Source organism: Perca flavescens, chromosome 21 (assembly GCF_004354835.1).
Source record: "Perca flavescens isolate YP-PL-M2 chromosome 21, PFLA_1.0, whole genome shotgun sequence".
In the NCBI taxonomy this organism is placed as follows: Eukaryota; Metazoa; Chordata; class Actinopteri; order Perciformes; family Percidae; genus Perca; species Perca flavescens.
In genome coordinates this window covers 4,693,912-4,714,658 of record NC_041351.1, presented here as the reverse complement: position 1 = coordinate 4,714,658, position 20,747 = coordinate 4,693,912, and the positions used below count along the sequence as shown (strand labels likewise).

Genomic DNA, 20,747 nt, shown 5'->3' with positions numbered 1-20,747 from the left:
GTAGCTAACGTTGACTAAAGATGTGGGGAAACGACATCCCTGGCCGCAGTCACTTATAATGTACGGACTATCCAACCCAATATGGCTCAGTTTTTTAATGTATCTTGCTCTGTCAAGCGGTAAAAGTGCTTTTGAGTAGTCCATACTGGGTTAACGCTGTGTTATCCAGTCAGGGGGAAAGGATTGTTTTCCCCCACGGCGACTGTGCCACAGGCCACGCCCCCAGCTACGACGAGTCACCGACCAAGTGTATCCAAGTTTTTTTTTGGTCATTTTTTTTAGGCCTTTATTCGACAGGACAGCTGAAGACATGAAAGAGGAAAGAGAGAGGGAATGACAAGCAGCAAAGGGCTGCAGGTCGGAGTTGAACCCGGGACCCACTGCGTCAAGGAGTAAACCTCTATATATGGGCGCGCACTCTACCAACTGAGCTATCTGGGCGCCTGTGTATCCGAGTTTTGACTTCATACAGAAAGATGCCTCGCTGTAACACGAAGAGCGTGTGTGTGTGTCAGGGAACAGTTTGACTTTCTGAACCATGCGTTTTCACCTCTGCGTTCTTAAACATGCATGAGGAAGTAAGACGGCTGCCACAGTGCGTTTAAACGTTGTGCCCTTGCAGTCGAAAGCTTTCAGTGTGGTGTGCAGTGTTTTTCAGAGGGAGATGTCTGAGGACACGTTGAGCTGTTGTCCTGGTTTCCACTTGGCGCTGCGTCGGCCTCCGTCTGTCCGTCTGTACGGCTGATTCCTTAAATCTGAGGAGACAAAGAACAAAACACACTGAGACAAGACGGACGACACATTTATGTTGCGATATTAAACTTTAGTCTGGATCATTTAAGTCCTGTCCAGTGGCGGAAGAAGTAAAAGTACTAATACCACACTGTAAAAGTTACTTAATTAAAATAGTTAAAACACCCCCTGTCTGTGTTTATTGTATCTGATGTTTCTGGATTAATATTACTTTTTGAAAGAAGCAGAAACAATCTTTTACAAACCGTTCCAATAAACGCTATATAGCCAAAGGTATGTGGACACCCTGTTGTGTACTTTAGTTGTGTATATACTAGTTGCTTAATAGTGTTTTTAAAAGGTGGCATTAATCTCTATCTGGGTACGTATACATGTTTGCCCACCTCAACTGAATTTAGAGACCATATCTCATGTTTTAGGATACATTTTCTGACCAGAGGAGGTTTTTTTGTGCTTCAAAGAAATGTGTCCAGAACATTTAAATCAAGTTTATGAATATAAACCTTATAATCCTGTTTCAGTTTCAGGCTGTAATATGATATTAACAGCACACATGTGAGATTCCCTCAATTGAAGATGTAAATATTCCTTTTGAGTATGTCAGAGGTGCGGCGAGAGAGAGAAACAGCTTCTCGTTCAGCAACGTGGAGAGCCGAGTGGAAGAGAAACAGACACACAGAGCAGCGAGGGATTTTAAAGGAGAAGTCACCTCGTCGCTGAAGACGGAGTCGCAGTAGAGGCGAGAGGAGCGCTTGGCGGAGCGGGCCGTGAAGGGCACGGACTTAAGAGCTGGAGACGCCAGAGAAAAAACAGGGAGAGAGAGAGACAGAGAGAAGGACAACTAAAAGCTGAGTTTCCTAAAAGAGTAAACAGGAGGAAATGTTAATAATGCAGCAGTCCATCTTCCCAAGGTTCAGCCAGGACGTTTAGTTTAAAGGAATAATTCAACATATTGGGGGAAAAAAAATTGGTGTTCTTTTCCGAGAAGGTCGATATCAAGTCCGTCCATTTCAGCTGGAAGCTAAGATGTGGTTAGCCTAGCTTAGAATAAACACAGAGAGCGAAGGGAAACAGCTAGCCCGGCTCTATCCAAAGTGAAACAATACACCTACCGAGACCTCTAAAGCTCACTGATAAACACGATGTGTAAATGTAAGGACGACAATCTGTGAGTGAGGAAGTTACATGTCGGTTCAGTTCAAAGGAGATGTGTGCTAATCAGTGAGCTTTAAAAAAATAAAAATAATTCTTTATTCTCACATACAACGTAGTGAAATTCTATTTCTGCGTTTTAACCCATCCTAAGTATCAGGAGCAGTGGACAGCTTTACATACAGCGTCCGGGGAGCTACTTGGGATTCAGTGTCTTGCTCAGGGACACTTGGACATGTGGCCGGAGGACCCTGGGATTGAACCGTTAACCCTGTGCAGAGCCAGGCTACTAGTTGCCACCTGCCTTCAGTGTCTATGCTAAGCTACACTAACCACGTCCTGACCTCAGCTCCTCCAGTGCTTTCCATCTTCTCATCTGACTTTTGGAAGAAAAGGAATCTACCCTAATTAAGTGTGTTTCTCAAAATGTTGAACTAGTCCTTTAAATCAGAAAACCAAGAGGAAAGGTGATGGAGGTATTACTGTGTGTCTTTCGCACATTGAACTCAGTCACCGTCAACTTAGCGGTGCAGTGTATGTGTGTACCTGTGATGATGTCCTCGATGGCTCCGTCCTTCCCCTCCCTCACCAGAGGAGACGCCTGCTTCTTCTTTAGCTCCGCGATCAGATCCATCTGTGGCAGTTTGGACATCACGCAAATCTGAAACAGCAAACATGTCCAAGTGTGACTTTCCTCTCGCCCATTGATGCTTTACCTTTTAAAGGGATAACTCTGCAACAGAAGGTGCTACACACATAAAACCAAGCTCTGGACCTCGGCTATCATGTATCAGGTATCATGATATGGTCTCCAAAGTCTTTCCACTGTAAGCACTGTCAAATATGGTAATAAGCTATTTTCACCTATTTAACGATTATATTTTTAAAATCTGATGACACCAGTGTGTTCCCCATCCCAAAAACACCAGGGTGTATCCAAAATTCTACACTACCAACTTCTACTTATGAGAAATATACCAATATATTTAAAAACTACAACTCCCACTATAGACTCGGCCCAGAATCTGTTACAAAGCTTGAGCACTTGTAGTTCTTCCGGGGTGGGTCGGAGGATGTGTACGGCTTCATTCCGTTTCAGATTGATGCCGCCCGCCTGCCGGCCGAGCACACAATACATGAGACAAATACATGAAACTGTATTTTATTATTGATGCTATCTTTATTGTTTAACTCCTCAAATACAACGTTAGACAAAAACATCAATATTACGAATATTATGTATTTGTATCTTTTCTATCCGCCGAGCGGTAATTACGACGTCACTTCCGGAGTCTTCAGCTGATTTCTTTTAAACGTTATTACGATGCATAACTTACTGGAACAAAACTGAGCAACGTGTTGTTGCTGGGGACAAAACTACTGATTATATATATTTATTACATGGCTTGCTTATATTCTAATGTACAATGCGGTCTGTTATTTTCTTGATAACACACCGTTGCCATGCATAGCAGAGCGTTGCCATGGACGCAGTTCTGTTCCCTTCGGAGGAGAGCTATCAATAAAGAAGAAGATTGGCGTCGGGGTCCTGATCACCCCGTCGTTGTTGTAGTCGCTATAACAACGCTCTACATTATCCCTTACGTACATTGAAGCGATATAGACCCGCTGATCGCCGTCTGATTCTGTGAATGAATGCCCGCATTGCATCGTGGGACATCGGCTTTGAATGCGCCCAGCTCGGCTCATATCGTAGCCTACTGTTCTGTCTTATTTACTGTAATATTTCACCGGTAATAAGACCGAAATAATATTATTAAAATAAAGAAATGCATAGCATGATAACAGCTAAATACATGTTGAAAGATGTTGCGTTATAGTTTTAAAAATATCAATAAACAACAAAGCAATCCAGCTTCCCTGGCCGAAATAGACCGAAATAATAACATTAAAAGAAATACATATAAACCGTGATAAGATCTGGTGAATAAATGTTGATTAAAACAGCGATTATTGGGCTAAAAATACCAATAATATCAAAGCTGTATCCAGCTTCTCTGCTGCAGCCGAGTGGCAGAAAGTTTCGTGCTGTGATTACGTAAGATGCTTCTCATTGAAATACATTAGTATAAAAAACGTGACCCCAACACGTAAATCTTCACAATAACGTAATGGTATCACGTTCTAATAGATTTAATTTCGTAATGCCATCACGAACTGACGTGAGACTGGGTTGACCTGAACACACTTCCCTGTAAGACCAGCACGCCCATGGGCGCAGAGGGTTTAAGGATTGAAAAACGACACTGGAGATTACTGATGCCAAAATATCCCCAAAAAGCCATTCAGATGTACTTCTTGCTGGGGCAGCAGTTATTGATTTAAATCTGATCGATCAGTGTTTCCCAAAGTTCGAGATGACGTCCTCAAATGTCTTGCTTTGTCCACAACTCAAAGATACAAAATGAAGAACCTAGAAGATATTCACATTAAGGAAGCTGGAATCAAAGAATTTTGACTTTTCTTTTTACTTATAACTTGTTGACAACTCTTCGATTTATCGTTGCAGCTCTACAGTAGTTGGGTTTAGTGGTAGCTAAGGGGATAATTAAAGCTCAAAAATATTTGTTTCATGCTCAGCAGTAAGTCAGTAGGTCTATGAATACGTAGCTGCTCGTGTATTTTGAGAGGAAACTAAATGATTCAGTTACCTTATTCCCACTGACTGCGGCTTTAGGTGGAGTTGATGGAGCTTCACAGTTCAGCACCTGTTTCTTCCTCTGCTCGTTCTCCTGCTCAGCTTGCTGTCAGAGAAGACATATTTTAATAGCATCTACTTATCTAAAGGTCAAATAATTAGCTCACTGACTGGGCTGTAAGTTTGCAGGTTTTCATTATCAGTGAAGCAGACATTGGCCCTGTGGGTTCATTCAGGCCACGGATCAATAAGAGGAGAGTTATCTGACCTTGTATGCTTTGATGAACCTGACGAAAACAGGGAAGAACACGGAGGGCGGAGTGGTCTTAGAGTTCTCTCCAAAGTACTCCACAGCAGAGTCGTACACATCCTGTGATACACAGAGACAAAACTATACTCTTTAGCTTCAATTCCGCTCAAATAAAATACATGTGACTACCAGAAACGTGGCAATTGACGAAAAAAGTCATAAAAAGTCAAAGTATAGCATGTCCAAAAAGTCATAAAAGTCACACTCTAGCATGTCGAAATAAAGTTATAAAAGTCACAGTAAAGCATGTCGAAAAAGTCATAGTACAGTATGTCGAAAAAGTCATAAAAGTCATATTATAATATGTCGAAAAAATTCACAAAAAGTCATAGTATAATATGGCAAAAAAATTAAAATGTATATTTAAAAAATATTTTATATTGGTTCTTAGAGCTGACCTGGGCAGTTTTTCCGTCTGCTGTGAGCGAGTGGAGCAGCTCAGTGTTGCTGCTGAGAAAGGTCTGGAGAACAGGATTGTCTTTTTCCACGCTGAGCTCCCTCCTGCTCACCTCCATGCCGCGCTCCAGAGCTCGCACGTCCTGCAGGATGCTGTCCAGAGAAACTACAAAGAGACGAGGCGGGGAGCTCCGTCATTTAAAAGCTAGCATGGTCATCAGTGCTGATTGAACATTAAGTAGATTATATGGTGCTAATGCTGATTTCGGGGTCACACTGTGGTGTCAGGGTGAAAGGAGAGATAACATAAACTAAGGAAAAATTATGAATAAAGTGATGTTCCTACTGTCATAACTCCTCATTAACATTTGACATTTGACACATTCATATCTGCACAAGTGGGATTAAGTGTCTTTGTGTGATTGAATTTACAACCATAAAATATTTTTGTCAAAAAAACATCTAAAAAGGAAAGAAATATATTTGTTGCAATGTCTTGAATAAGCATCAAAACAGCAGATGATGATCAGATCAGACAACTGAACACATACATAACTAGTATTACACCACCTTGATTTTAGGGAAATGTAGTTTTGTACGGTAACAAGACAGTTCTAGTTTGTTTTTCTACAGCATTTTTTAAGCTGTGACTACAATATTTAGGATTCTCAATCCCCACTACATGACAGAAATGATATCACAGAGAACTTTTATTTTGGGGTATCTACCCAAAACACAATGGGAAGACCAAAGTCACCCCAAATTAGCTGCCGCACCACCAGGCTCAAGGACAGCTTCATCCCGCAGGCTCATCACATTTACTTTATTACTGTACCTTTCTCTTTATATATTTTGGCTGTTTTACAACTGTTTACACCTCTGTGTGTGGATATATATATATATATATATATATATATATATATACGTATAGTATATACAAGGGTGTAACTTTGGTTTGACAAGTGGGGGGGACATGAAATGTTTTCGATTTGAATCACATTTCCTGCATTTCATTTCAGGGACTATGGTTATACAACATCCAGGAAATAATTAAGTTGATCATAATGATAAATTCTGCCAGAAAGGAAAGTACTAAATTTTGTATAAGAAAAGTATGTCTTCTTTATTGTTTAAAACGTGAGAGAATCATTTTATAGTCAAAAATGTTCACAATTTGAACACCAGTGGAAATTACACCCTAGTATATGTATATATATATACATATATATGTATATATATACACATATATATATATATATATATATATATATATATATATATATATATAAAATATACATATATATATATATAAATATATATATATATATATATATATATATATATATATATATAAATAAAACGTCACATTATGTATAAACCCATTACAATTTGTTTTTCTACATTCTGTTTACAGTTTTATTCATTTGCAGTACTGTCTGCATAAATAATATTACTTACCATGATCTTCTGAACATAGCCATACTGAGAAATCCAGAGAGAGTTGTGTGGAGCTGATAGTCTTAATTAGCTTTCTAGCAACTAATTTGGTAATGGCTTGAATGAAACAGACGTTCATTAATATCTAAAAGTTACGCACTAAAGCTTTAAAGAATAAATCTGGTGTCTGAGGCTAAGGACGGAGCTGTGCAGTTGTCAACACGACACTCCTACTCGGATCAAAGGCTGCTTCTACGTCCCCCGACACCTCTGTTCATGTTCTCACCCAGCGCCGCCTTGTCCAGGAAGTGCAGCTCTGTGTAGAAGGACTGGACCTGCGGGTATTTCTCCTGTATGATGCTGACGATGAAGTGAAGCAACGTCTGCTTTCGGTCCGTAGATTTGGTGTCTAACAGCTTGGGATATTGAGCAGAAAACAACAAAAAAACAACAGACAAAAATGAGACTTGTCTAAAAGATTGTTGGATTACTTATATAAATGTAATAGTAAGTGACATTTGTGTGTTTCAGTGCAAAAGCTGTTTGTAGTTGTAGTATTTTTAGATTTCTTTTGTCCTTTTTTTACTCACCAAATCTAAACTCTGCAGGCGGAAGCCATACGCTGCCCCTTGCTTGCTGCTGTTCATGTAGTTTCCGAACGCTAATATGATCTTTACATCAAAAACAGAAACAATAAAACGTCAATCATTGAATAATAGAGGAGCAAAGCCCACATGGACTTAAAGTTTGACCTTTGTCAGAAAAGAACATTTTTTACTTCTTAACTGACAACTTCTTGGATATAATGTTTTATATTAAAGGTGCCCTGCCACACGTATTTCATTACTTTGTGGTAATGTCTGAAGTTCAACCATGGACTCTGTAACATTTTTTTTGTGGGGAAAATGCCTTGGTTACCTTGTTTAAAGCCATTCTAGTTTTGTATAGAAACCCTGCAGGAAGACTCAGCTCAATTTCTGCCAGTTCTCATTAATATTCAACAAGCTATGCTGTTTGAAGAGCTAGCCAATGAGAGCCTGGCTGTCAACATCCTTTATCCAGCCCAACTGGGCGAGCTCATGAATAGTAATGAGCTCAGGCAGCATGATGTCAGACTGACCAGCTTTTGTAATCGGTCTGATTTCTCTGCTTATTTCTTTTCAGTGGCTAGAGCTGACAGAGGAGGTAGCAGTTCATTTTCACATTCACCACATAACACAAACACATATGAACCTAACAGATTTCAAAAAATGCAAGTAAAAACGGTTTTGTATGGAAGGGCACCTTTAAAAACTTCTTCTCCTCCGTCAACAAAAGGTTCCTTCCTAAAACACTAGTATTTTCTAATTATTCAAACAGAGAAAGTCACTGGAAAGGAGGGACAAAGTGTCACCCTTTAAATCATCATGTAAACAACAATGAAACATAAAATGGTCTTCAGACTCACAGCAAACGGCCATTCTCTTCAGGGAGAATTAAAGGTACCTGTTTTTACAGGTAATAAATGTAAATGTGCACACAGATCTTTGACTCTGGTTCACGTTTTACATTCACATACTTTACAGTTACCTTTTAAAAGACAATATGTTTTGTAATTAAGGTTTGCAGCAAACAATATGCCATTGCTCCCTTTACATGAGGAAAACTAACATATGCATGCAGGGACTTGAAATTAAATGCAATTATTAATAAACCGTTATAATTTAGATTCCTTTCAGCTTAATTAAAGTGCTCATATTATGCTCATTTCCAGGTTCATAATTAGTTTTTAATTAATGAGGTTATATCAGAATAGGTTTACATGGTTTAAAACACCATATTTTTGATGTACTGTACATAGCTGCAGCTCCTCTATTTACCCTGTGTATTGAGCTCTCTGTTTTAGCTACAGAGTGAGATATCTCACTTCTGTTCCATCTTTGTTGGGAGTCGCACATGCTCAGTAGCTAGGTAAGGACTACTAGCCAGTCAGAAGCAGAGTATGAGGGCGTGCCCTGACAGTACCTAGGTAAGGACTACTAGCCAGTCAGAAGCAGAGTATGAGGGCGTGCCCTGACAGTACCTAGGTAAGGACTACTAGCCAGTCAGGAGCAGAGTATGAGGGCGTGCACTGACAGTACGTAGGTAAGGACTACTAGCCAGTCAGAAGCAGAGTATGAGGGCGTGCCCTGACAGTACCTAGGTAAGGACTACTAGCCAGTCAGAAGCAGAGTATGAGGGTGTACCATGCTAGCAGCTAGGTGAGCATTATAACGTGTGTTACAAAGTGACCCACGTTGGTCTCTGAAGTAAAGGCTGGACTACAATAGAGCTGTTTGGAGCAGTTTGTGAACAGTGTTTTCTGTTGGAGATGGTAAGTCCCTTTGGGGGGGACTTTGGGCTTTTTCACTTTGTAAACCTATAACATACACAAAAAGATATAGAACACAATAAAGGAAAGGGGAAAAGCCAAAAAGCATAATATGAGCACTTTAATTATCCCTCACAGCACAGAGTCAGAGTCACATAAAGGGACTGTACTTACCTCGAGGATTTTCTTCAGCTTGCTGGAAGATTTGATCGACATTGAGGCGGCGATGATGGCATTCAGTTGCTGCCAGAAAGAGTTGAAATTCTGTGATCATTATTTGATTCTCAGCGAAATATATAAACACAGATCCAAAAAGTTATAAAACTAACAGATTAAAGTAGCCTGATATGTTTGATTTAGATTTAGTCTTGTCTGTTTAATGCATAAAGCATGAAATATGTGTACCAAATCAACACATTACATTATTACTGCCATTTCTTAAAGCTATATTTTAACTTTTTTAACAAATTTCATATGTTGAGTCATTACACTTATTTTCTGATCTTTATATTTGACATGTTTTATCGATGCTGTGTGATTTAAATTGTTGGAAGGGAGACTTGCAACACTTTATGGAAGCTAATGAGGATCCAAAAAAAAAAGAAAAATACTTATATTCTCAGTAACAAGAAACAGGAGTTAAAATTTCCCTCATAAAACAATCTTTAATCTCGTGACTATTTCCTGGCGGAGGTATACATGTCTTCTGTGTAATTTCTAATGGAGTGGATGCCTCCCATCTCACTTGGGTCTCTTCTCTGAAATACAGTTTAAGTCACTGCCCCACCGTTTATCTCGTGAACTCACCGGCTGTATTAGCTGGACGCTCTCAGGGAAATTGCCCATGAAGGTGAGAGTGCTGATGCGCTGGGAAAGCCGCGGGATCTTGCTGAAGCGCATCATGAAGCGGTCCTCCTCGCTGAGCTCGTCAGGTGGCCTGCCCTCACACTCGTAGTTGTGGATGAGCTTCATTTCGTACTCCGTGGGGATGAAACGCTCCAGGAGCTCGAGGAAGTCCAGGCTCAGAGCTCTCTGGTTGTACCTGTGGGGACGGCAGTGTAGAATAAAAAACAAAAAAAACAGTGTCATATATTGTAACGTCCCTCAATAAGTGTTAGCCAGTTTACTGCAGTTTAATGACTGACCTGAACACAGGCGACTGTGGGCCGTAGCCAACGCCAAATCAAATAAACTATTCAGTCAACTATCTGACATTACTAGCCACTCGCTAGCTCCCCGTACTCCAAACTGAGCTCTTCTCTTCCTGCGGGACATAACTACTCCCCCTAACTACAGGTGTATAATCTCCCGTGGCTCACTCTCATAGGAAGATGACATGCAGACAGGGTTCACAGCATCTAAACTCACAACATGCTTACTTCACTGACAGGAGGAAATCTCAGTGTTTAACTCGACACCACTAATCTGGCTCAAACTACTGCCTCTAAACACTGTACACTGTAACATTTAAACATTAACATGAACACATTAACCTGAAGAATCAACACAGTCCGTTACAATATATATGATGCTGTTTTATAGTCAAATTATTTTGAGGATTTTCATACATACGTCTCGATTGCACAGCAGATATCAGATACGGCCATTCCTTCCTTGCGCAGGGTGATGGCCAGGTTTTTGGCCCGGTTGGGCTCCATTAGAGACACTTTACTGGGCGTCTTGTGGGCCAGTTTCATCTTGAGGGTCCCCAGCTCGACAGGGGCGGCCTGGGCCTTGGTCTTGAACTGTTCCTCAAAATTCGCCATGTCAAGCTCCTAAGAAAGATGGAGGTGAGGAAAAACGCAGAGATCAAATTAAAACTGATCGACGTGTGTCTTTTTTGTTCTGATACTATAATAGACCCTTTCCACGGCAGACATTTTGGCTCGTTTAAAGCACGGTCAGCACAGGTGTAACTGGGACACTTGATGGACCAGAGCCATCGTTCGTTTCACATGTTTTTAGAGTACTGCAGGGGGTATGTGTCCCCCTAGGGGTACTTTGGAGGACTGCAGGGGGTACGTGTGATGTTTTTCAAAATGCTAATTTCAAAATAGGCATAATGCATAATGTCTATAGAGCTCCCATTGATTGATTGATGAATTCCTCATGGGAGCGACAGAAACTACACACTATAGCTTTAAGAAAAACATGTTTAATTCACAATCTTATGGAGAAATACTACACTACCCACAATCCCCAAGCTTAACGGCAACATCTGTGATCGGTCCAACTCACCGTTACCATGGAAATGTTTACCGTACCTGCGAACGCCTATCTTTTGTGCCAAATCAAATCTTTTATGGTCACAACCAACTGGTTGGCTCGTTCCAGACTTAAAACTTTTTATACAAGCAAATTTTGAAATGTCAACGGAACAATTGAATGGGACTTCAGGAACCAGAGCTGTTTAAAAAAGTGGGTGGTCACTGTTGAGCTCTATTGTACGAGTGGCATTGGAGGAAAAGAAAAGAAATATATAATACATTTAGAGAATACCTCGAGTTTGAGAGACAAAATGGATATATGATAAGTTTTGTGTCTACAGTACGTAGCGGAGACGGTGGAAACGTGAACTGGTCCAACCTCTAAGACGTGCTCATCGTCCAGCTCGTTGAAGATGGTTCCTGCCACCTGGTTGGATTTAAGGGCCTGCCAGTTCAACAGGGGCATGCGGTATTTGGTTTGAATAGGCTTCTTCTTTTTACAACCTGGAAGATAGAAATACAAAATTAGAATTATCTGACATAAAAACAATCTACGTTTTTCTACAAAAACAGGTTAATTTTTAGGACTTTTCTCTAATATTTGTTTTTTTCCTTTAATATATCGTATAGTTTTAACACTTAGGCATCGACAAAGCATTTAAATGACAGGTTGTATTAAAGGGTCTCGAACTAAAATGTTTGGGAATCATTGTTAGCGATAGCTGCTATAAAACTGAATTATTTAGAAAAAAAAGTACACAAAACAGGGGCAACGGGGCAACCTAAAGCTATTTATACTGGTGGTTACAACAGTTTCAGAATTGAGGTCACACAACAGTAACCAAATACGGCTTAAAATGCCACATTGACATATTCCTGCTCCCTCTTCTCTGGAACCCCCCCTGCTCCGATTGTGGACTCACCTGAGCTGCCATGAGTCACATCCCCTGATGGCTGGGTCGTACCACCTAGCAATAGGAAGGGTGGAGCTGCTGGTGGAGGTGGAGGAGGAGGAGGAATTCCAGTTAAGCCTAAAAGAAGAGCTGCAAAGGTTAATAGATTAGTTGTTGACAACTATTAAATTGATCGCCAGTTTGAGTCATTTTTTTAATGAAAAATTAAATCAAAACCCTCTGATGTCAGCTTGTTAAATGTGAATATGTCCTAGTTTCTTCTCTCCTCTGTGACAGTAAACTGAATAGCTTTGAGTTGTGGAACAAAACGAGACTTTTGAAAACGTCATCTTGGGCTTTAGGAAACAGTGATCCACAGTGTTTTCCCTAGCTTTATAAAAGACTTTGGCGGGGGGGTCTAGGGTTCGTCCCTCAAGAAAATGTCAAATAAATAAATAAATAAAAAAGAAGAAGCAGTTTGACATCATTTTGGAGCATTTTTATTACCACATCTGCATCTAAAACGTAGTAGTAGTTGCAGCCATACCTAGAGGTGGAGGTGGTGGAGGAGGAGGTGGATGACTTCCAGTTGAGCCTGGAGGAGGATGAGGAGGAGGAGGTGGCTGCAGAGAGAGGGGAGGCTGAGGGTCTGAGGACGGGGGAGAGGCCTCGTGGTCTTTACCTGAATCTGCTTCATCTTTAGCTGTCAGGGGAACAACGAGACTGTCATTGTTAACCTCTCATCTCTCTACAGTCATGAAGTCGAGTCAACAAAACTCAAGATAGGCGTTAACGTAATGCTTTACTGTGCTGATATTTCACATTAAATCCTTAATTATTCCCTTGAAGATTTCCTGGAAAGAACTACTTAATTTGTTGCCGATTGTCGGAAAAACAGAGACATTGTTCTTCATATGAGTTGAATTGTGTGCATTTGTGCATGTTCATTGCTGTGAGCTCAACAAAAAAACACTGTCTTAGCAATAATTATTTCCTTGAATGTTTCCTGGAAAGAACTACTTAATTTTGTACTTAAAAACATTCTGAAAGAATTATTGGCAACGTTGTTCTGCATACAGAATATGTTGAATAGTTTGCCTTTGTGCACGTTCAGTGCTGTGAGCTGACTAAAAGAACAGTCTTGGCTACTGTAGTTACACTTTCTTAGCAATTGAATGTAATCAATGAGTTTTCATTATGATTTGTGCCAAATCTCTTCATCGCACTTTTTAAAATGCACTTTTACTTAATTAATTCCTTGCTATGTATGTCTAATGATCAATTCTATGGTTGTATATTTTATGATCATATAGTAATAATAATAATAATACATTTTATTTAAAGGCGCCTTTCTCGGCACTCAAGGACACCGTACAGGAATACATAAGACATTTTAAAACAGCAAAACATAAAGAATACAACAACAATAACAACGATAACAGAAAGAGGCAGAGCAATTGACATCAAGTGGAATAGGCAGTTTCAAACAGATGTGTTTTGAGTTGATATTTGAAATGGGGGAAATGAATCCATGTTTCTGAGTTGGGGTGGTAATGAGTTCCAGAGACGGTGGTGGTGAGACGGGCAGAGGGGACAGACAGGTGGATGGAGGAAGAGGATCTGAGGGAGCGGGAGGGAGTGGGACGCTGCAGGAGAATACAGTATACTTTATTTTGGTTTATTCTAACTTTCATGTTCTTTTAATTATGCTTATTGTGAAGCACTTTGTAACTAGGTTTTGAAAGGTGCTATATATGTATTATTATTTCTTCCAGAAATCGGAACTGCTGTGAACTTTGCACTCAAGTTGATTTTAAACAGGCAAAAAGGAATGTTTTAAATTCATCCGTCATGTCATCCAGCGGAGGGTGAATTTGACGTTTGCGTTGACTTTAAATCGCACCGCATGCACCACCTAAAGAGGAGGCCGGCTGGGTATGAATTAAACTCGGGCCAATAAATAGAATCTGTGCCGGTTGCTGAAAAATTAGAGACATTACGAGTCAATGTGGCCACTTCATGAAAGCTTTGAACTAATTTGCATTCAACTTATTTCTAATTGATCATAGTCACAAAATGTTGTGTGAGCAGAGACATTAACTGTAGATCAAGGCCCAGCAAATATTAAGAATTTCTTTTTAAATTGGGTCCGCTAAGTAAGTCATCATTTTTTAATCTCCAATTTAGATTTTTCCACAGTTCCAAGGCTGCAAAATCTGACCATAAAAACTATAGCTATTAATTCACATTTAACTTTTTACCGCGGCACATTTAACACCTAAAATAAAGCTTGACCCGGAGGACAGTTTTAGGAGTTTAATGTGACTGCTTCCTGTCTTATCTGCAAAAAGAGAGTTGATTCTTTACAAGAATACAATCTTAAGATGCATTAATCTTCTAATAATGCAGGGCAGTAGAAAACGAGTTTCTCAGCTTCAGAGTGAAAATATTTGAGATTAAAGTGAGAGAAGCAGCCGACCAGCGGCCCTCAGGTAATTAGAGTATGAAGCCTCTGCTGTAGGTGTTTCTCATTACTTCTGCGATAACTATTATTTCAGTCTGCAGGTGTGACGAGATCAGCTGCTCTGACCTTTCTGCATCACGTGCTGGGTGAGAGGGACCACCTGGACGTCCAGGTTTCCGGAGGCGGAGCGCTCCATCCGGACCAGGCCCTGCTCCACCAGCGCCTGGACTTTAACCTCCAGCTCCCTCAGGGCCTGGGTGGACCGATCCTTGTCTCGCTCTCTCTCTCTCTCTCTCTCACGCTCTAGCTCTCTCTCCCGCTCTCGCTGCTGCAGGAGAGTCACCTGTGAGCAGGATTCACGTAGACTCTCCTACAACACACAATACAACACACACAGTCAGGAAACAGCAGTAGTTATGTGTGTATGAACTACAAAATCACAGTAAAACGACCTAAAGTATGAAATACTACCTATAAACAACACACCAGAATTATATGATCTCATTATGCTTGACTTGTTGTGTCCTATAGTAAGACAATTTTAAGCTTGGAGGACAACAATGCTTTATTATAACTTGGGTTTTGTAGTTCTAAACATTTGTTATATGTGCCATTACCAAATGAGTTGCTACAAAGCTAATTAAGACCATCAGCTCCACACAACTCTCTCTGGACTTCTCAGTGTGACTATGTTCAGAAGATCGTGGCGTCCGTTGACTTTCCCGCGCAGAAACTCGAGTGAAGATAATGTCCTCTTCTGAAGACTCCATCATGTTTTTTTAATCCTCCGTGTCCTCCTCGGCTACTAGCGCGATTACAGAAAGAAGTCATGTGGACGCAACAACAGTGGTGTTGTCATTACTTGGAATTCCTCATGGGGGGCGATAGAAACTGTGCACTATAGCTTTAAACTGGCAGGTGAAATATCCCTTCCATACATGCTTTCCAGTGTAAGATATTCTAAGGACAGAGGGTGTCATATGCTGTCTAGATTGTAAAGTCTCATGCAACACATTTCGGATTTATAATATTGGGATATATAAATAAAGTTGACTTGACTAAGACGGTTGTTTCCCAACATTTTACCTTACTGGCCCCTAAACTAACACAAATTAGACCACAGACTGGTAAGACTTTGATTTTGGATTTTTTTCATTTTCATTTCATTTCATTTTTTATTTATTAAACAGGAAAAGATTAAAGACAATCGTGCCTGACTCAGTGTAAAACTGATTTCCAGCAGGTTCCTGCTCTGCAGAACATAAACACCACATACACAACAAAACTCCTAGACAGAAACAGTAACAAACATACAGACCAAGAGAATGAGCAGCAGGGCAAAGCCATAAAGCTGACTTAATGGTCGCAGGTAAACCTCTCCATTTAATAGCGAGCAAATGTTAATTTAAATGATGTTATTGACGTTAAAGTTCTGATGTGCTGTGGAATGTCATTCCATTTTTGCTTTTATTTGTTTTATTACCGTAAGTGTAAGAAACCCATCATCAATATAGTCATACATTCTGTCATTGAGGTACTTATGGATGGGATAATAGTTGATGTTAACAACAAACTGTCCATCCTTGTTTCTCCTCTGCTCAAGCTATTTCTATCGATCAGTGTTTTCCGAGACCTCTGCAATTACTTCGCTGCATACAGTTACATCATAACTGAGAGAACCGCTGGCCAAAAATGAAAATAAAATAAAACCCAAGTTGTACTTATCCTTTAAGAAAAATAAAATATAAACTCTGGACTAAGTGGGTCAAATATGTAAAGCCCTTACGGACAGAATTCATTGAGATAACGAATAAATGAGTAATGTTTTAATTTTCAATAAGGACCCTGAAAAATGACTGTTCCATTTAGTTTTTTCTGTCAATAATATGATTTTTAATGATATTTTTTTTTTTTAAGATTATCTTTTGGGCATTTTTAGTCCTTTATTGACAGGACAGCTGAAGAAATTAAAGGGGAGAGAGAGGGGGAATGACATGCAGCAAAGGGCCGCAGGTCGGAGTCGAACCCTGGTCCGGTGCATCGAGGAGTTCACCTCTATATATGAGCGCCCGCTCTACCAACTGAGCTATCTGGGCACCCATTTTTTTTTATAATATTTTCTATTTGCAAATTTCTTTTAAGTCCTCCCCAGTCTTACCAACCTTTGTTTTATGTAAACACTCTGTATACCTTAACCTCTCCCCAACTGTATTAAGTTCCTGTTGTCTTTATGTTTGAAATGGACAGCACAGAGAATGAAGTCTTGTAACCTACACTACTGGGCTAAAATAAAAAGATTAGGAAGAAAAAAATACAAAGAGGAGAATGGACTCTACCTTTAGGAGTGCCACTTCCTTTGTGTTCTGAATGAGCTTCTTCTCCATTTCGGAGACTTTCTCCATCGCCTCCTGCTCACTCTCCTGAAGCCTGGAGCTCAACTGGGACACCACAAATACAAATACATTGTGATTATCTTCAGACACACTGGGTCCATCTGCACCTCTGTGTGTGTGTTTGTGTGTGTGTGTGTGTCTGTCTGCGTGTTTGTGCGCGTGTGTCTGTGTGTGTGTGTGTGTGCGTGCGTGTGTGTGTGTGTGTCTGTGTGCGTGTGTGTGTCTGTGTGTGTATCCGTCTGTGTTTGTGTGTGTCTGTGTTTGTCTGAAATTGTGTGTGCGTCCGTCTGTGTGTGTGTGTGTGTGTGTCTGTGTCCGTCTGTGTCTGTGTGCGTGTCTGTTTGTGTGGGTGTGCATCTGTGTGCGTCCGTCTGTGTTTGTGTGTGTGTATGTGTGTCTATGTGTGTTTCCGTGTTTGTGCGTGTGTCTGTGTGCGTCTGTCTGCGTGTGTGTGTGTCGTTTCCGTCTGTCTGCATGTGTGTCTGTCTGTCTGTGTGTGTGTCTGTCTGTGTGTGTGTCTGTGTGTGTTTGTGTGTGTGTCTGTCTGTGTGTCTGTCTGTGTGTATGTGTGTGTGTGTCTGTCTGTGTGTCTGTTTGTCTGTCTGTCTGTGTGTATGTGTGTATGTGTGTGTGTGTGTGTCTGTATGTGTGTCTGTCTGTGTGTCTGTGTGTGTTTGTGTGTGTGTGTGTGTGTCTGTCTGTGTGTATGTGTGTGTGTGTCTGTCTGTGTGTCTGCGTCTGTGTGTGTGTGTGTCTGTGTGTGTGTGTGTGTGTGTTTGTGTGTGTGTTTGTCTGTCTGTATGTGTCTGTCTGTCTGTCTGTCTGTGTGTGTGTGTGTCTGTATGTGTCTGTCTGTGTGTGTGTCTGTGTGTCTGTCTGTGTGTGTGTGTGTGTGTGTGTGTCTGTCTGTGTGTATGTGTGTGTGTGTCTGTATGTGTGTCTGTCTGTCTGTCTGTGTGTGTGTGTGTGTGTGTGTGTGTCTGTCTGTGTGTGTGTCTGTGTGTCTGTCTGTGTGTGTGTGTGTGTGTGTCTGTCTGTGTGTGTGTGTGTGTGTGTGTGTGTGTGTCTGTGTGTCTGTGTGTGTGTCTGTGTGTCTGTGTGTGTCTGTGTGTGTCTGTGTGTGTGTGTGTGTCTGTGTCTGTGTGTGTCTGTGTGTGTCTGTGTGTGTGTGTGTGTGTGTGTGTCTGTGTGTGTGTGTCTGTCTGTGTGTGTGTGTGTGTGTGTCTGTGTGTCTGTGTCTGTGTGTGTGTGTGTCTGTCTGTGTGTGTGTGTGTGTTGTGTGTGTGTGTCTGTGTTTGTGTGTGTGTGTGTGTGTGTGTCTGTGTGTGTGTGTGTGTGTGTGTGTGTGTGTGTGTACCTGTGTGTTGTGCTCCTGCAGCTCCTCCAGGTGCTCCAGCAGAGTGTTCTTGGTCTCTGCGTCCTCCAGCAGAGCTCCCACATCAAACACGTTGTCCAGATAGGCCTGAATCTGCACCAGCAGCCGGTCGCTCTCTGTGAACTTCAGCCTCTGCACACAAACACAGGGCACTGAAAGACTCATCACCATGTTGTCACTAATTAACAAGGTTACAAATACACAAAATGAATGTGAGTCCAAACTGTAGGATAAATAAACCCTCTACATTTTAAGGTTTTAATTTAAAAAAGGACTTTATGACTTGCCTCGAGGTAGTCATCCAGCCCGTGACGAGTGAACTCGTACTGCAGGTGGACTCTGAAGTTCATGTTTTCCACTGAGTGGACTACGATGTTGATGAACTGCATACAGGCCACCTGGTGGACAAACAGAGGAAATGCTGCCTTAAGTTTTACATGCAGTAGCTGCCAGGGCATCTCATCTACAAATAAAAATATTTTGTCCAAGTGTGCAACTACAGGTCTGATTATTATGGTCGGTAATGATTTTATAAGTCAGATCAGAGTGAGAATATAAAGTTATAAACATAAAAAGACCAGGCAGCAGGTACTACTTTTTATTGAGGAAAAAAACCACTCAAAATTGTTAAAATAAGATTGCCACACTTCATGTATATATGTATATATATACACATCGCTAGATTCTTGCACTTCTGGTTAGATGCTAACAGCTATGTACTTGCTTGATTGATGCTTAATGACAATAAAATTGAATCTGAATTATGTTTTGCACCAAAACACCAAAGCAAATTCCTCGTATGTGCAAACCTAGTGTACTTAACAAGCAATAAATTGGATTCTGATGAACTACAATTAGATTTTGATTACCAGCATCAGTACCGCCAGTATCAAGTTGTTAAAGAGCTCTCCTTGTTTATAATATTGCTTCACATGAAATCACACACAGTCTGTTCAGATGATCGACCGTATAACCGAGAGCTCGTTATTCCTCTTCAGCTTTACCATGAAGTCAATGTTGCTGTCTTCGTGGCAGAAATACTCCATGAGCTTCTCAAACCGACTTTTCTCTCCACACACCTGAAAAACACATTCAAATGAGGGAGAATTCAAATCAGATCACAGCAGGCAGGGGGAAACTATAGATTATTAATGAGCTTTCGTTTTTTTGTCTTTTGTGGTTCATTGTTGATGCGTTAAATCTGGGTGAAGTCCAGCGAGACATTCTTTTAAAATTGTATTATGCCTTCTCCATCTGTACACACATGGGGGCAGTATGCTCAAAATAACAAGTTATCTTGTCTATCTATCTATCTATCTATCTATCTATCTATCTATCTATCTATCTATCTATCTATCTATCTATCTATCTATCTATCTATCTATCTATCTATCTATCTATCTATCTATCTATGTGTGTTAATCATCTTTATTTCTGCAAGCATGCTATCTATTTAAACAGTACTGGAGGATAATTTGGATGTTGTTTGTTGGGAATCTGTTGGTTGTAAGTGTAGTTTCAGGTTCAGCCCACTCCAGGGACAAACAGAAATATTGGCAATAATAAAACCAGTGCTGCCTCTGCACTGTGCCGGATAATTGCCATGTTACACACAGTCGAGTTTGCTCTATGTTCTGCAGTCAAACCGTTACATAAACAAGAGAAAAACAGAGAAAAATGTGGCTGGATATAAGTGTGTTTTCTAAACTAAAAGCTCAGCAGATTCCCTGTCTCGTCCATTAGTAGTAGCCTCTCTGTATTTGTGGTCTTTTACTCTGCGTCTCCCCTCATGCCACTAAATAATGCAGCACGCCAACCCGGCAGCCTGCACAACCCAAAACAATGCCCACGTTCTGCTAAAGAGGGACACATAAGCCAGCTCATGGCTCAGCGCCCGCCTGCCTCTACTCTATGACCAATCTATCGCTCCCTCCATCTTTCTCCCTCTGGCTCTTGCCCACACACGCGCGTCGGCGTTGCTGCGGAACCAAATCAAGCGCCACTCTCTGTGATACTCAAGTACCCGCCGTGGTACCTGATGCCGCACTAATCAACCAGACGAGGTGAGGGCTGATGTTGCCAGAGAGCTTGTCACCTCATTTTCTATTATTCTATATTTCTCTAACCGTCAACAAATCCCAGAAAAAAAAAAAAAAAAAAAAACCTGACAGTGAAGGTAACCAGTAAACAGTCCTTGTAAAAAGCAAAAGAGGCGAAATGCATCGTCCGAAGCACAATCTCAGAAGCCGTTAGCTATCGTCTGACAATGATTTAGCTTTTTTTAAATGTATTTCTCTGCATTCATGTGTAGATATTTGTTCATAGAGATTAGTTGTCTCTAAACTCCAACTCCATTCT

General features: G+C 40.7%; 1 protein-coding gene across 5 annotated transcripts in view; it reads right to left on the bottom strand.

Moving 5' to 3' along the window:
- Positions 1-384: 384 nt before the first annotated feature.
- fmnl1b (formin-like 1b) overlaps positions 385-20,747 on the bottom strand; it is a 46,914-nt gene continuing 26,551 nt past the window's right edge. For 4 of the 5 annotated variants that reach the window (XM_028567349.1, XM_028567350.1, XM_028567353.1 and 1 more), the window contains exons 10-27: positions 19,394-19,468; positions 18,677-18,787; positions 18,372-18,521; positions 16,958-17,059; positions 14,748-14,991; positions 12,705-12,860; positions 12,188-12,295; positions 11,644-11,768; positions 10,630-10,832; positions 9,865-10,099; positions 9,232-9,300; positions 7,298-7,378; positions 6,994-7,123; positions 5,273-5,436; positions 4,833-4,934; positions 4,578-4,670; positions 2,452-2,566; positions 385-755 (exon numbers count right to left, since the gene is read on the bottom strand). In XM_028567349.1, coding sequence (XP_028423150.1) covers positions 655-755; positions 2,452-2,566; positions 4,578-4,670; positions 4,833-4,934; positions 5,273-5,436; positions 6,994-7,123; positions 7,298-7,378; positions 9,232-9,300; positions 9,865-10,099; positions 10,630-10,832; positions 11,644-11,768; positions 12,188-12,295; positions 12,705-12,860; positions 14,748-14,991; positions 16,958-17,059; positions 18,372-18,521; positions 18,677-18,787; positions 19,394-19,468 — 2,364 coding nt within the window. In that variant the 3' untranslated portion in view covers positions 385-654. Of the gene's footprint in view, positions 756-1,462; positions 1,543-2,451; positions 2,567-4,577; positions 4,671-4,832; positions 4,935-5,272; positions 5,437-6,993; positions 7,124-7,297; positions 7,379-9,231; positions 9,301-9,864; positions 10,100-10,629; positions 10,833-11,643; positions 11,769-12,187; positions 12,296-12,704; positions 12,861-14,747; positions 14,992-16,957; positions 17,060-18,371; positions 18,522-18,676; positions 18,788-19,393; positions 19,469-20,747 lie in introns of all 5 variants that reach the window. The other variant, XM_028567354.1, reaches the window with a different exon arrangement.